Raw genomic sequence first — 13,992 nt, 5'->3', positions numbered from 1 at the left:
CATATATTTGATAAAGATATCAGAAATCAGGCAACTAATTTCATGCTGAGAGTCATGTCGAGAATATTTCCGTTGTATATTGTTGTCAGACTTGCTTAAAAATGAACTGTGCCTATTGTAGGTAATGGTTGTATACAGAAATGTTAGGTAAAGATTCAAAAGATAATGTTGTTTTCAAGTGGGTTCATAAGTTTTCCAACCATAATGATTCTGTGATACTGTTTTGCGTGTTTGCCTGAGTGCGTGGGAAGCTTTTTTATCTGCCCTGGATTGTGGTTATTTTTATCAATGAAATCTCTACTCAAATGAAGGGAAGAGGGTCCTGTGAGATTCAGTGTATGGTTAAACACTCTCCAGCCCAGATCAGTCAGTGGGGTAAGTTGCTATTTTGATATGGCTATTTGATATCTGTCTTTTTCCCTGTTGTGAATAATTTTGTGAAGACAGTATGCTTAGCCTAGAAATAGATCTTACTGTTTTTGTGTGTATTCTTTTATGTATGACTTGATACTGTTTTCTTTCTTGTATACAACCTAAACCAAGTGCTAATATTTCAACAGATACAGAATGACAGTCAAACACTACACACTGGTATGCCTATGAAGAGGCACTGCCAAAGTTAATTGTGTCTAGTGCAAAAGCTTGGAGTTCTGGCTGATCAAAGCAGGTAGGTGTGAAGGTGCTTGCATGGAGAGAAGGGGACAACTCAATGCAAATAGTTTTACATAAGCAGAACAAAATTATAAATTTAAAAAGGCATTTGCCTCAGCTGACTGAAACATTTTTATAATAAAACTTGTGATGGTCTTATTCCAAGCAATTTGGAAAAAATGACACCATTTTAATTTAATACTGAAATGTGGGTGAATTGAGGCACTAGTCCAATAAGGAAAGTGAAGTCAGCAAACCTTCAGAAAACATTTAATTAGCTAGTAAAAGACATCGTATTTTTTATGGTGGTAGCAGTACAAGACAATTTAGAAATCTTTTTTTCATGTACTGTTAGCACATACTAGAGGAATCATGGTGTGCTTGCACATCATTTGCAAGTCATGGCTGAATCAGTTCCTCTCCACTGTCAACTGCTCATGTTAGACAATAATAAGCCTCTGTTGCATCACAGACCTATTATTGCTGAAGAACTAAGACAGCTTACAATAGTATTTGACATCACTTTGTGTCTGAGCAGTAAAATTACTAGAAAATTCAGTCCAGTTTTGACTGTAGAGTACTTACTGCTTTTGAAAATGAAGAAGGGATCAAGTCTGTTGCTCTGACTGCATGCTAAATTTATAAACTCTAACAGTAAAGAAACCCTTTGTAGAAATCAGGATTTGCTATGGATAGTAACATAAGTTCTCAAATATGAAATACAATTTTTGAATGCTTTCTAAAATAAAACTTTGTGAAACTGATGACTTAAAAAGCCCAGGTAGTTTCTTTAGCTTTTATTTATCATTGCATCCATATTGCCCTTTCCTAACATTAATCTACTAAATATTTGTATTGGAATAAATATTGCATGAAAGGGGAATTTCTCTGCTGTGTTTTGAGTTCTCCAGAGATCCCAGACACAAGAGGGAAGTCATGAAGTGTCAAAACTTAGAGAAAAGCCTTGAGCTATTCTCTTCTGGAAATTCAGATAGGACCTCACCCCCCCCCCCACCCCGTCCAAAAAACCCACCAAAAAAACCCAGAAAACCCACCCAAACCCCCACAAAGTTAAAGCATCCAGTCTGGTGTGGCTGTTGGAACAGCCAAAACAGTGAAACCACCCCTAACATTCTTGTGTATGGTATTTTAGATTTCAGGTTCTACAGATAGCCAGTCTGGAAGACATTGACCAGAGAGGTGTAGGAATTAAGTGAAGATTGAAAACTCAGTAGGAGAAACGTTGCTTTAATAAAAAGCTGTGTAAGAAATTTGTTACCTAATTGCATGTAAATAGAATCAAATTATTTTTAGCAAGCTGTGTATCAAGAGCTACAAAGCCAAGTACAAGAACTATTGTTGACATCAGGAAACTGCAGGTTTTATGTCATTTTATCAAGTAAGTTCATGGTATACAGAAATACTGTAACCTTTATTTCTGTAGTTGGCTTTCTTAAGCAGAAAAAACCCAAATAAATAGTCATCATATGATGTCTTTCAAAAGTGGTTTTTTAATATTGGCTCATGCACTCTGCCCAGAAGCATAGAATTTCCCTTAGACTGAAAGGAGTTCTGTTTTTATGACAGAAATGTACGTTAGTGCCAATAAAGTCTGTTAATCTGATTAAAATGTGGTTTAGTTAGGCCAAAAAAGGTTTGCTCTCAACTGTATTTGGCATAAAAGCTGACAATAAATAAAAAGCATGTTAATGAAGGCATTTAAAAATATTCTTACAATGTAAACAGTTTTAAAAAGGAAAAAATAATTATAACATTGTTTAGCAAATACCCATTTCTTTAATTGCATAAAATTGATGCATCTATTAGTGGGAATTGTTTTTACAAGGTAGTGTTTTCTATGCCCAACCAATCATTCAATTTTATACCTCTAGTGTTTTCCTGTTGTTGTATATGTGCCAAAAAATATTGGCTGTGTTTCTCAAATGTGTGGGGTTGTGAGAGCTATATATAATTTTGGAGTTCTGTGTCATGCTGAGTTCAGAAAAGCCAGAGCTTTTAGCCACTCCTAAACTAGGAGTTTGTGGAGGGTCTTTCAGGGCTTGGTACCTGTGCCAGTCTTAAATAGGTATTGTGTGATGCCTTGTCTGGTAATCTAGACAATGCTATGACCCTCTGGGTTTTAGTAGGCCTTTAAAGAAGTTGAGCACGAAGCGTTTCTGGAGAGACGCCAAATGCTTTTAAAACACCTTCTGAAATTTAGGAAGTCGAGGTTTTTGCCATTCTGTTTGTTGGCATATTTATCTTTTAATGGTAGCTTGCATGATAATCTTGAAAATAATGCTTTGTCCAAGGTTTTTGCTGTGCTTTCTCTCCATCTTGGGACTAAATAACATTGTGATGTACCTATTATAATATTCAATGACTTTTACCCTTCTCTCCAATCAAGTCTCCTCTCCTTGTTGCCTCCAAAAAAAGCCTTGAACCAGAAAGTTTTGGAAAACTAATTTTTTTTGTAGCTTGGAACTTAAACAGCTTATGTCACTCCTGTTGATACTTTAATACACATACCATGTTGGTGCTAGTTTCTGGGATAAAGATATTTTACTAAAATTTGCTGTTCTTGTAATGTTTATTTATAATAGCAGTTCAACTGGATGCTTGTGTGTAGATCCTGTGGTGGGTTTGCAGCCTGCACATACATCTAGAGGTGTAATGGAAGCAGGACAACAACTAGAAGAGCTGCAAATGTTCTGCAGAGGTAGTTAAACCTTAAATCTAAAATAATTGTATTATGCTTTAAAAGGTCATTTTGAGGGTTGAGAAGTACTTGACCTGATTGCAGATAACTTGAATCAGGTATGGCAATTTGTCCTGTTTTCTATGTTCTTTCACTTGGATCCAGCAGTTGTTGAAGCTGCAGTATTAGAAATATTAAAAGTATTGTTGCTTATATTCTATACTATTAACCAAATACGGAGATTCAATTTTTTGCTTATTTTACAGATTGTATCCTGTACAATTTGCTCACAATTGTTTAAACTTTCAGTTTCTTGGCTACTGAGCTTCTGCTCACTGCTGCAGGAAAATGGAGACCACTGCTCACTGACTCATGAATTGGCTGTGGAATGTGCCCTGTAGAGAAGAGGAAAGCACTAAAGGGAGTTTTCCCCTGGTGCATTTATCAGCAGTCAGGGCACTATGGAAAGACATTTTAGAAATTCCTCTCTTTGCCCAAAGAAGATGAGGGTGCTGATTATAGAATTCCTTACCATCTTCCTTATGCTCACAAACAGGACTACTGGTGCTTTCCTGACTTCTTCTCCATCTGTAGATCACCAGCATGTTCTTTTTTATGTCATCATGGCCATTTCTTTCTGCTTCAGCCTGAAGGATCCCATGAGAGCTTGCCTTTGAGGTAAACCAACAAACTACAGTGCAGTGGCTGAGAAAAACTGTTGGATATTCAGCTGCTTACTTAAGCCGACTTAACATCCCATCTAGGTAGTACAAATCACTTCTAGTGATTGATGTGAGGCAGCTAAAGAACTTTTCCCAAAATTCCTGTAAGAGGGATTTGAGTACTTTGGGTGATCTTTTCTAGACTTCTTTTTCATTCTTTTGAATCTTCTTAAGGGCAATAGAGTACTTATTAACATTTTTCATCTCAAAATGCAGAAAGGTTGTTGTTTTAGCCTGAAATGTTTATCTCTCTGTAGGAATCAATCAGGCTAGGATTTTTGATAGCTAGAACATAAAAATTGCCAACCTCATTTAATCTTTACAGCTCAAGACAAGTCTGCTTGAGGGAAGAATTATTTATGAAAGTATAGAAATTAAAGTTCTTCCTTGGTTGTAAAAGGAGAGATATCATGATCTTGATGTAAGAAAAAGAATTTAAAAGCAAATCATTCCTAGATTGCTTCAGATTAATCTTCCAGAAACTGTTCAGCTCTTTCTGTGTGAACACCAATGGACAAAGTCATCATAATGCCTTAAATTTCACTTTGGATCTTTGTGTCTTCTGCTGAAGAAGAGACATGAATCAAATAAGACCAGGTACTCCTCTCTCCTATGCTCCTGAAGCTGTAATAGTGATGTCAGACTGTTTACTGTATTGAAGGTGATCCGGAATTTTTTCCATGAAATAGGGTCTTTCATGTGAAAGACTATTTCTTACAGAGGTTCTAGTCAGATTGCTGTTTGAAAGGAACCTGCAATAAGCTGTGTCATGCTGCTTTATCTGCTCTGATAGCTTCTATTGTTTTGAATATCTTGATACCTTCTGTTGCTGGAAAAGAATATTAACTTCAGGAGTCAGTAGTATTTGTAGGCTTCAATGCATCAGCTGAAATGAAGGCTGTAGTACTGTATATGGCATTATAGTTATGAATGATAACTAGTATTAGAGCAACTTGCAATGCCTTGAATCTCAAGAGCTTTCCAAATTATCTGGTCAAAAAGAAATGTCTATACATGAGGGAGTCTTGAAGAAGAAATAATGCTTTCAAATGCTATGTCCTTTTGTAATATCTTTCTTAGCCAGCAGATACAGAACAGTAGAAACTTGCATTGAACACATTCTGTTTATTGTATTTTATCTTCTTTCATTTTTCTTCTGTCTCCTTTACTTGAAGAAGAGAGTACGAGCATCAGCCTGAAGACATCTCTTGGCCAAGTGCATTTGTATTTGTGTCCATCACTTATTCTTTCCCAATAGGAAGGCCTCCTTTCACAAAAACATGCATGTGGGATGAAAAGACTGAGCCTTACTCTCTTATCTTTGAAAGTTGGCCTGAAATAATGAGACACTGTTTTGTTCAGTTAAAAGGCATAGGAACATATCTTGATCTTACGTTGATGAAAAGTCATGAAACTACAATATGAAAGAACCCTATTTTTGTGAACCACTCTTTCTATTTAGACTACCTCTTACCTGAGCTTGAGATACTGTAATCATATTCAGAAACAAAGGAGCAGAGTATCATTCTGCATGCCTGAACAGCTTCTCTGGAAAGAGCTTGCTGATATTTCTGTTTTAATTACTTTAGAGTATCAGGGTTTGTCCTTGATGGCTTTATCTGTCACTTGTTTAGAAAACAAAACGTTTCCTGTATGCTACTCTTAACTGCAAAATTACTGTGGTTTTAATGACAAAACCTTCCCTTCCCCCCCCTCCACCGACCCCATTTTCTTGCATTATTTTTAGTACAAAGAAAGAAAGTTTTATTTCAGCTGGTGAAAGCTTGTAATTGAACATGGGAGGTATCTAACCACATGACGCTATTTTGTTAAAGTATGTGCTCTAGAGGAGAGGATGAAGAAATACCAATTGCCCCAGAGTGAATTAAACAAAATTCTTCAAATGTAATGAGTATTGTACCTTCTTGGTTAACTGTTGGATCATGCTCTACTTGATGTCTTAAGAGCAGAGAAGAGCCTTCCTGGTAAAATGAAGGTGGCTCGCATGCCTTATCACAATGACTGCCTCACATACAAATGCCTACACTGTTGTGCAGAAGGTACTGCAGTGGATAATGACCAGTAAATCCATATGTGAGCAGCTATCCCTGTAGCTGTTGGAAGGCCAGTGACTTCTGTTTTCTTGTACATGGGCTCCATGCTACTGATAAAATTTCACAGGAGTCTTAACCAGCTTTCAGGATTTGCGAAGGAGAAAATTTCAGCTCTAACATTTTATTTTTTGTTTTCCATGTAATGGCAACTTCTAGGGCATTTGGTTTTCAGGAATAAAAAGAGGAGTATTTTAGAAATCCAGAAACTTAATGCAGGAATTTGAGTAGGATCTTACCTTTCACAGAAATCATAATCTGCCTAGGTTAGATCAAAGGTTGTGGCAGCAGCATTAACCTGCTGTTAGTGTTCAATCAGTCTGATTTTGGCAAATAAAGTAGAAGACTTGAGATTGGACTAAGAACTTTACAGAGGAGTTGGGATTGGTGTTAGGAAGTCATTGGTGAGGGAAACATTCCGGTAAGTATGACCATTTCTTCTTAAAAGAGATTATGGGGAGTTGTTCACTGCATTGCAATAGGTGCCATTTTTAATTCACTTGAGAAAAAGTGAACAGAGGAGAGATTTGGATTATTTTTCCAAGAAATGAGCACTTAAATTCCCCCCTCCCCCCCACCTACATCTACTTGTAACAAACAGAGAACTTTCTGGACAAAACATCTTATGATTGATCTCATCTGTTGCTGGATGTCTCAATAGTCTTGAAAGTTCACAGTTCAACACTTTGGGGTTGGTTTTTTTTTGGCATCAGAGCATGAAATAAGCTGCATGTCTAGTACTCATCTCTTGTCATCCTCCCCTATTGCAGTGACTATGTGTATGTCTCTGTGTGGCAGAAAATGAGGGAATACAGATCATTATTCAAGAAGTTACCAACTAGCACTTTTCCTTCCCCTCCAGTCTTTCTGCCTCCCTATCCTGGAAGTATGGAGTCCCTGCCTCAGCCTACGGCTTCATTCTTTTTCCAGCTGCCCACAAAAGTAAAGAACCAGTGTGAGAGTTTGAAGAAAGAATCCGCTCAGAGGACTGAGTCTCAAGCGAAAGCTCCAGGTTGCAGACTCAGAAAGAAACTTCCTTTGGGGAAGGATCTGCTTCCAGGATTTGCTCGTCTCTTTTTCCTTGGGCAAACAGTTCTTGAAGCAAACAACAGGGTTGCAGGTAGGTAGGGCCCCTTTGAACTGCCATCTGCTCAGGTGTGAAGGATAACTTTATGCTGTTTCTCTGTGTATATTTTTGTTGTTGATATTGTCTTCCACTTCTCTAGGCTGAGATAGGAAAGGAGTGTGAACATTGTCAAGAAAAAGTGTTGGGGAGAGAGAGAGGAGAAAAATGTTCTGGGCACTTGGAAAGAACGCCTCGGTGTAGGCTTCCTGTCTGTGGGTCATATTTGTACTTCAGTTCTGTGAAGCACTAATGACATTCTTGGTGTGACCCTTCTCTAGACAGGAAACTTAAGAGCTGGTGGCTGGAGCCAAGATAAGGCCAGTGATTGTGTATGGTCCCTAGCCACACAATTTTCATCTCCTCCCTGTCTCTTTACACTAGTGCTAGGTTTGAATGTGCAATAAGGTGGAGATCAAATGAGTTTGAAGTCTGACTTGATTCCCAGCACTGAAAATGTTCCCCAGGTCTAATTGGAGGAGCCTATGGCTGCTGGGTTTGTAAAGTCCTCCTGTTCTTTTGTCCATGTGAAGGAAATAGACTGGAATACTCTGATTAAGGGGATGTGCTGCTAACCCACACTGTCAGCAATCCCTCAGGCCCAGAGAAAGGGAATCAGCTGAGGTAAATTGTGCCTTTCTCGCTTCGTGCTGTGCAGAGCAGCAGCCTCTTCCTTGCAGACATCGATAGCTCACAGTCAGACCTTTCTTTTTCTAGCTATGTGATTGCTGGCACAGGAAGTTTATTCTAAATTCCATTTTGATTTTTAGCAAAAGAAATCACTTGAAAACTGGCAATGAAATTCTAAGGAGATTTTACCAATTCCTCTGTGGTGCTGAGTTGAAGTCATTTGGAACTATGTTTCATGCATTAATACTTTGTTGCATCTTGTGACTTTCTCTCCCTCTTCATTCCCTCCAAATTGCTTCAGGACACCTAACCTTTATACTGCATCACAAGCCTTCAGCAGAAGATCTTATGTTGCTGGAAGATGACTGGGTTTGGATCTTGACCTTCCCTAAGCAGGATCTCCTGGCAAAAAATGGGATTGGGAAAGACATGACTCCTTTTTCCATCACACAGAACCATCCTAGGCAGAAAATCACTTCTAATGCGTCGTTCTTTAGGAAATGCGTTTGGCCTTCTGTGATCCTTTTGTTACAGTGTCGTATAGATATCCTTTATTAAATCTAAACCTGGCATCTTCCTATCTGAAGATCAAGTCAATAAATCCAAGATTAAGAGTTTACAGGTCTAACAATGTGGTCGAGTCTTGCTGTCTCTTGCATAGGAGATGCCACATGAATCTATGAAACAGGGTTCTGCTGTGGTTCAGACTGTTACATTTGTAAAGCCTTTTCTTCTTATATTAAAATTATTAGAAATAATATTGATAAAGGTTCTTGTGAAAATGGTACTTAGACTTCTACCTTGCTGGGTTTACTTAAAAATAAATTTGAGCCAAAATGTCACAATGGGTAGTATGGGAAGTAGTGCATCTTTTGAGGTTTCCTGTGGCTTTGTGTCACAAAAAAGTGTGTTGCAACTGCAGAGAATGATTAAAGTGGAAATCTTAGATTTTTCTTTGAGTGAGAAGTTGTTTGTTAGAAAGCAGAAAGCTTTTAATTGTTTTCCCCCTAAGGGATTCTGTAGTCCAACTTAATTAAATGTCTTGCAGGATCTCGAATGAAAACCTTATGTTTGGCAGTAGTGAACAACACACACATGCCTGTGTACTTGTGTTGTTCTCACTATAGGAAATTGGTTTCTAAGAATGGGACTTACTTCAAATATTCAGATCAGGAAAGGGGAAAGTTTCATTCTGAAGCTGAATGTGAGAGTAGGAGGCAGGAGGGTGTACCAGCCCTCTGGCAGTAGGTAAAGAGCACTTACATTTTTCTGTTTTCTGCTTCTGGTTGTTGAAGTAAAATAGCCAGATGCTTGTACTTGAATCCAATTAGTTTCTTAAATCAGTTACCACAAAACATTGTTTTTAAACTAATGCCTAGATCTTTGGCTAAATTCACCAGTTTATTTAAATTACTCAATAGTCATAATAGTCATATAGCCCTGAGGCTACCGCTTCATGGCATTGTGACTTCTTACCATTCTGGAATGCATTGCAGTCCTAGTACATTCTAAAAATAATTGTTCAGATGGTGCTGTTTAAGTACATACTTATGTAGTGAGCCATTTTCACTGGACTTTCTGAAACTGGCTTTCTGATGGATGGTTTTTAATATCTTATTTTGTTGTGATTATCAAACTTGTTTGTCTTGCTGTTTCTGTGGTTATTAAGTAAAGTGCTGAATTTATAACTTGGTATTTTTAGGGAGCTGATAGTCACATGCTTGTGTTAAACTATGCAAGTACAGTAACACTTGTAAACTCTGAAGTTTAAAAAGGATTCAGTTTAATATATCAAATTCAATCCTATTATAATATGTGGAAATATGTATGTGATGAACTTAAAATTGAGTAGTTGTTACAGATACAGACGTGAATTGTGTATTGAACAGAAGTAATGTAGACATTAATAGCTGAAGATCTGTGGGTCTCAGAAGTGAGTTCTATCTAACATTTGTGACTTGAGTTTTGTGCCAGCAGGGCTTTTAGATGAAAATACCTATTTTTCAAATTTCTAGTCCGTTTAAGGTCTGATATCCTTTGTGCTGTAGTAAGTATACTTACACTTGCCTCAGCCACAGTTTTTGGTCATTTTGTTCTGTAGTAGGTAAATTTAGGACTGTCAAATACTTATGAAACAGGCACTGAGGACTGTTTGTTACTGTGTCTCAGTTTCTAAAATGGCTTTGCTCCTCCCTATCACAATTAGGGAACAAAACTACCAAAACAAAATATAAACCAAAGTAAAAAGCCTGTTGCAATTCTACAGTCAGTATTTTGATACTTGTCTACACCGTTGGGTTAGCATGTTTCTGTCATGCTCTGAGTTTTGCAGCTGGAATCCTGGATTCTTGATACATCCTTAGAATAATAACTCTTGTCTTTGTGTTATTAAATAATAAAGATATCTGAAACAATTTTCTTCTTGTTTATATTGTACTTGCCATAAGTGTATGTATCAAGTGACTCATCTGACAAATGCCAGAATGCCAGGAAACATGGAAAAACACTGTACAATTTCAGAGGTTTTTAATGCCTGGTGTTAAAAGAATTTCAAAAATCAGGCAGATAAGATTGCTATTTTTCCTCTTTCTATTTTCTTAAAGATTTCTTTGAGCATTTTAGCTATTTAACTCACTTTGTGTAATCCTTAATGTCTTGACCAGCTCCTCCTAATTGTTTCATAGCCGGTCAATAAAATCCTGGCTTTTGACATAGTTTTTCTTTTCCCAGAAGAGGTATCTTGTTTAACTTGAAAGTTTTGCTTTCTTCTTTTCACCTTCTGTCCACCCTCTGTGGCTTATGCTGCAGCTTTTTCTCTGTTACAGGATGCTTTGAGGAAATACCCTGTAAAGATCAGGAAATCTGTGGCAAGTTCGTGCTAATGTTGCTACTTCAGCCAGAGCTAAACTTGTAATTTGTGTGAGAGATGCTTTTTCAGTTTAGTTTCTGGAAGGGAGAGGTATCAAAAAGTGTTATTTTTGTAAGCAAGAAAATTACTTCGATTTTAACAACAAGAAAGTGAGACTAAAGGGCATCGGTTCTGGGGTATTTGTATCCCCTTGCTTTACGCTGAGGAGGTGGGTAACAAAACATTAACAATTTGCTGTGATTTTCTGATAGCCAGACTTGTTCCATTAGCTTTAAGTGCTTCAAGTTGGATTTCATCTTTTCAGTCCTGTTTGCAGGACATGAGGATTTGAGCAGGTAACATTTAAAATTGAACATCTGGAAAAAAATATTTTTTCAGTTCTTTTTTTAATTGAAAGAAGTCAGCTCATACCTTGGTTTATCAGACATGAAAGCATCCCTGAGTCTTGAAAGAGTGAATGTAATTTAGGGGTAAGTTTAGAAAAAGTAGTTTTAACTGAAAGCTGAAAAAGGCATTTTCTGGAAGCAGTGGTGTCAAATGGTTGAACCATTCCAGTTTTGTCTGTTGCATGGATTTACGAAGAACTTGCAGCTGCACGGCTCCTAGGACAGGTTCGTAAGTTGATGTCGGCAACACGAGGTGAGTTGGTGGGTTGCTGCAGGAATTGCTGTGCTTTGCTATTTAAGTTGGATTGTCAGTTTAAAGACCATATTAAGTTTACAAATCTTTTGCTAATGATAGTGACACTTCCATGATCACTTGCTAATTTTTTTAAGAATACAAATTTGCTGTTCCCATGAACTATATTGTATTGTTTGGTTTCCTTGGTTGCTCTCACGAGTGGCTTTGCTATTTCCCTGGTAGAAAGTGATGTTTCTTATTTTTTCCATCTACTGAAGAAATGGAGATGAGTAAAATGCGTGGGTTTTAGCCTGGTATTAAAGAACAGCAAGTGAAGAAATTGTACCTTGCACAAATGTGTGTCACTTTCATGGTGGCAAGATAATATTTTATTTTGAGAGAGGGTTGTAGGAGGTTGCACAGTTAAAGAGGCGTATGGCTTTTGGTTTTTTTTTTTTTTTTTTTTTTCTGGGTAACTACTTCAGCAGTTATAACTATAGTAGTATCTGACCTTCTCTTGCCAGATTCAGGTTAAGATATTACCTTTAATTCTGAAGAAAATGACTTTTGAATAAATAACAACTTGTATGGTTATAAATGGATTTAATGAGATCATAATTGGCCTTTGAAGATAGAAATGTGATTTATATGGATTTTCCTATACTATGACTTTGTCCTGGATTGAACTGAGGTTTCTTCATTGGGTAGAATTACTTTAGAGCTCACATTAAGATATTCTTATCCGTTTGAATTTTTCAGAAGAATTTCCACATACCTGCCGCTGATGCATTTTAGAACTTTTCAGAATAGTAAAATTTAGCTATTTTTTTTAATGGTTTCCTGATCTCTGGTACTACTTTATATTAGATGAGAAAGCATGGGGAAAAAGGATTTGATTTGCAAAATCTTTGTGTGCATATATAAACAATGGAGAGATGAAATCAGACAGAAGTATGTAAGAGTAAATGAAGAACAGCTGACATCAGCACAGCTGCTGTGTACAGATGGAATGTTCCTGGGTGACTTCAGGATTACAGTGAAAATGAAACTTAGTTGGATACTGGGACAGCACAGGAACTGGACTAACAAGCAACCAGTAATGTAGGAACTTTCCCTTAACAGGCAGTAGACTTGACAGAAAATCACTCCAAGCAGCTAAACTTTTTTCCCCCTATAAGCAATGATAGAAAAGTTTGGACTCAGATTTATAGCTTGTGTGGTTAGGTTCTCTGGTGTATGATAGAGTGTAAGTGTTGATTTGAAGCTTTATTATGCCTTGGGCACTAGTTGTTTTTATCACCTAGTGGTGTCTATAACCTGAGTTAACACTGCAGCTTTTTCTTGAGGGGAAAAAGTAGGGACAAGTTAGAAGGACTTCTGGACTTGTACATTTTTTCTTATATAACTTTTTAAGACCTTGTATATCTTCAGCAGCTGCAACACTTGCAGCTGCTTGAAATTAGAAACAGATTAAAAAATGATAGGAACATAGGAGTAAGGATATTCAAAGAAACAGCTTGCATTAGGTTCTTTCCTAATAAGTTAAAAGTTGTGATAAAAATGAGAATATGCTATGCAACAAAAGCTAAAACATTTGTTGTAGCACATTCTTATCAAACTTTTTAGCTTTTCATGTGCTGATCTCTGCTCAGTTTTAGCTTTATAGTATCCTAGAGTACAACTAATGTTTTTCATAAATTGCTTAATTGGTTCCTGAACTTTGTAAGCAGTATTTATTCAGCACACAAAGTAACTAATTTCTTAGAGTTTAGGGAACACTAGTACTTTCTTCTGTTATGTATTATACTGATGATGTTCCAAGAAGTGATTTTTTGTATTGATTTTTTTTTTTTTTTTCTCTTGTACGGGTGATACCTTGTAGGTATCTGTTCCCTTGTATTAGTGATAAATTTTATCAAAATTTTTTAGCTATTCTTCCCTGAACTTGGATCTGCTCTGGAGATTTCTCCTATTTATCCCTTTTGAATGAATGCACTAGTCAGGTCTTTGATACTTACTTTTTAATTAGCTCAGAACTGGTGGGTTTTTTAATAAAGCAGCTTTGCAAATGAGAACTATGAACAGTAATGGTACAGATGTACTGGTAATGGTACAGGTAATTTGTTCAGAGAATAAAAACTACTCTTCCCATGTCAGTCCTGATATTGTTCTCCAAAAATACATGTTGCTTGGAAGACCTGACTGTATCTCCACTGCTAGCAGTGAAACCAGTGCTTCCAGTGTGGCAGTACTGAAGCTACAGGACATTTTGTTTGTCTCTCCAGGGCAATATTAATACCCAAATTCCTGCTTGTAGTTGAACTCAAGTTGCTGTTTCAGATTAATTTTCTGCCTTTTTCAAAGACTTTTGAAAAACTAATTTTGGTGACAGTGTAATAATGATCCAAAGGCTATCTGTGCTCCTTGCCCATTCTATACAAACTTGCCAGTTCAACATTTTCCTTTGGGCTTTAACACCAGGTATGAATGGATGAGATAAATCTCGGATCTTCACTTGCCATTGCACTTAAGCAGTGAATGGTGTGTATTGCCACATTTTGTCACCC

At 37.1% G+C, this 13,992-nt stretch overlaps 1 protein-coding gene across 6 annotated transcripts in view; it reads left to right on the top strand.

Moving 5' to 3' along the window:
• Nucleotides 1–13,992, top strand: part of TSC22D1 (TSC22 domain family member 1) — a gene marked incomplete at its 5' end in the record, with an annotated part of 91,300 nt that overhangs the window by 30,812 nt on the left and 46,496 nt on the right. Inside the window, 2 exons of one of the 6 annotated variants that reach the window (XR_013773632.1) lie at nucleotides 7,113–7,302; nucleotides 8,237–8,722. The exons of 2 other annotated variants lie outside the window; for them this stretch is intronic. Coding sequence is in view for 2 of the 4 variants with exons in the window: in XM_079300796.1 (XP_079156922.1) it covers nucleotides 7,045–7,141 (97 nt within the window). Of the gene's footprint in view, nucleotides 1–560; nucleotides 668–7,044; nucleotides 7,303–8,236; nucleotides 8,723–13,992 lie in introns of those variants that run through there. 3 more of the 6 variants (XR_013773633.1, XM_079300797.1, XM_079300796.1) reach the window with 3 other exon arrangements.

Source organism: Erithacus rubecula, assembly GCF_903797595.1.
Source record: "Erithacus rubecula genome assembly, chromosome: 1".
Classification (NCBI taxonomy): Eukaryota; Metazoa; Chordata; class Aves; order Passeriformes; family Muscicapidae; genus Erithacus; species Erithacus rubecula.
The sequence above is the reverse complement of the archived record's forward strand: the minus strand, read 5'-3'. Positions and strand labels throughout refer to the sequence as shown.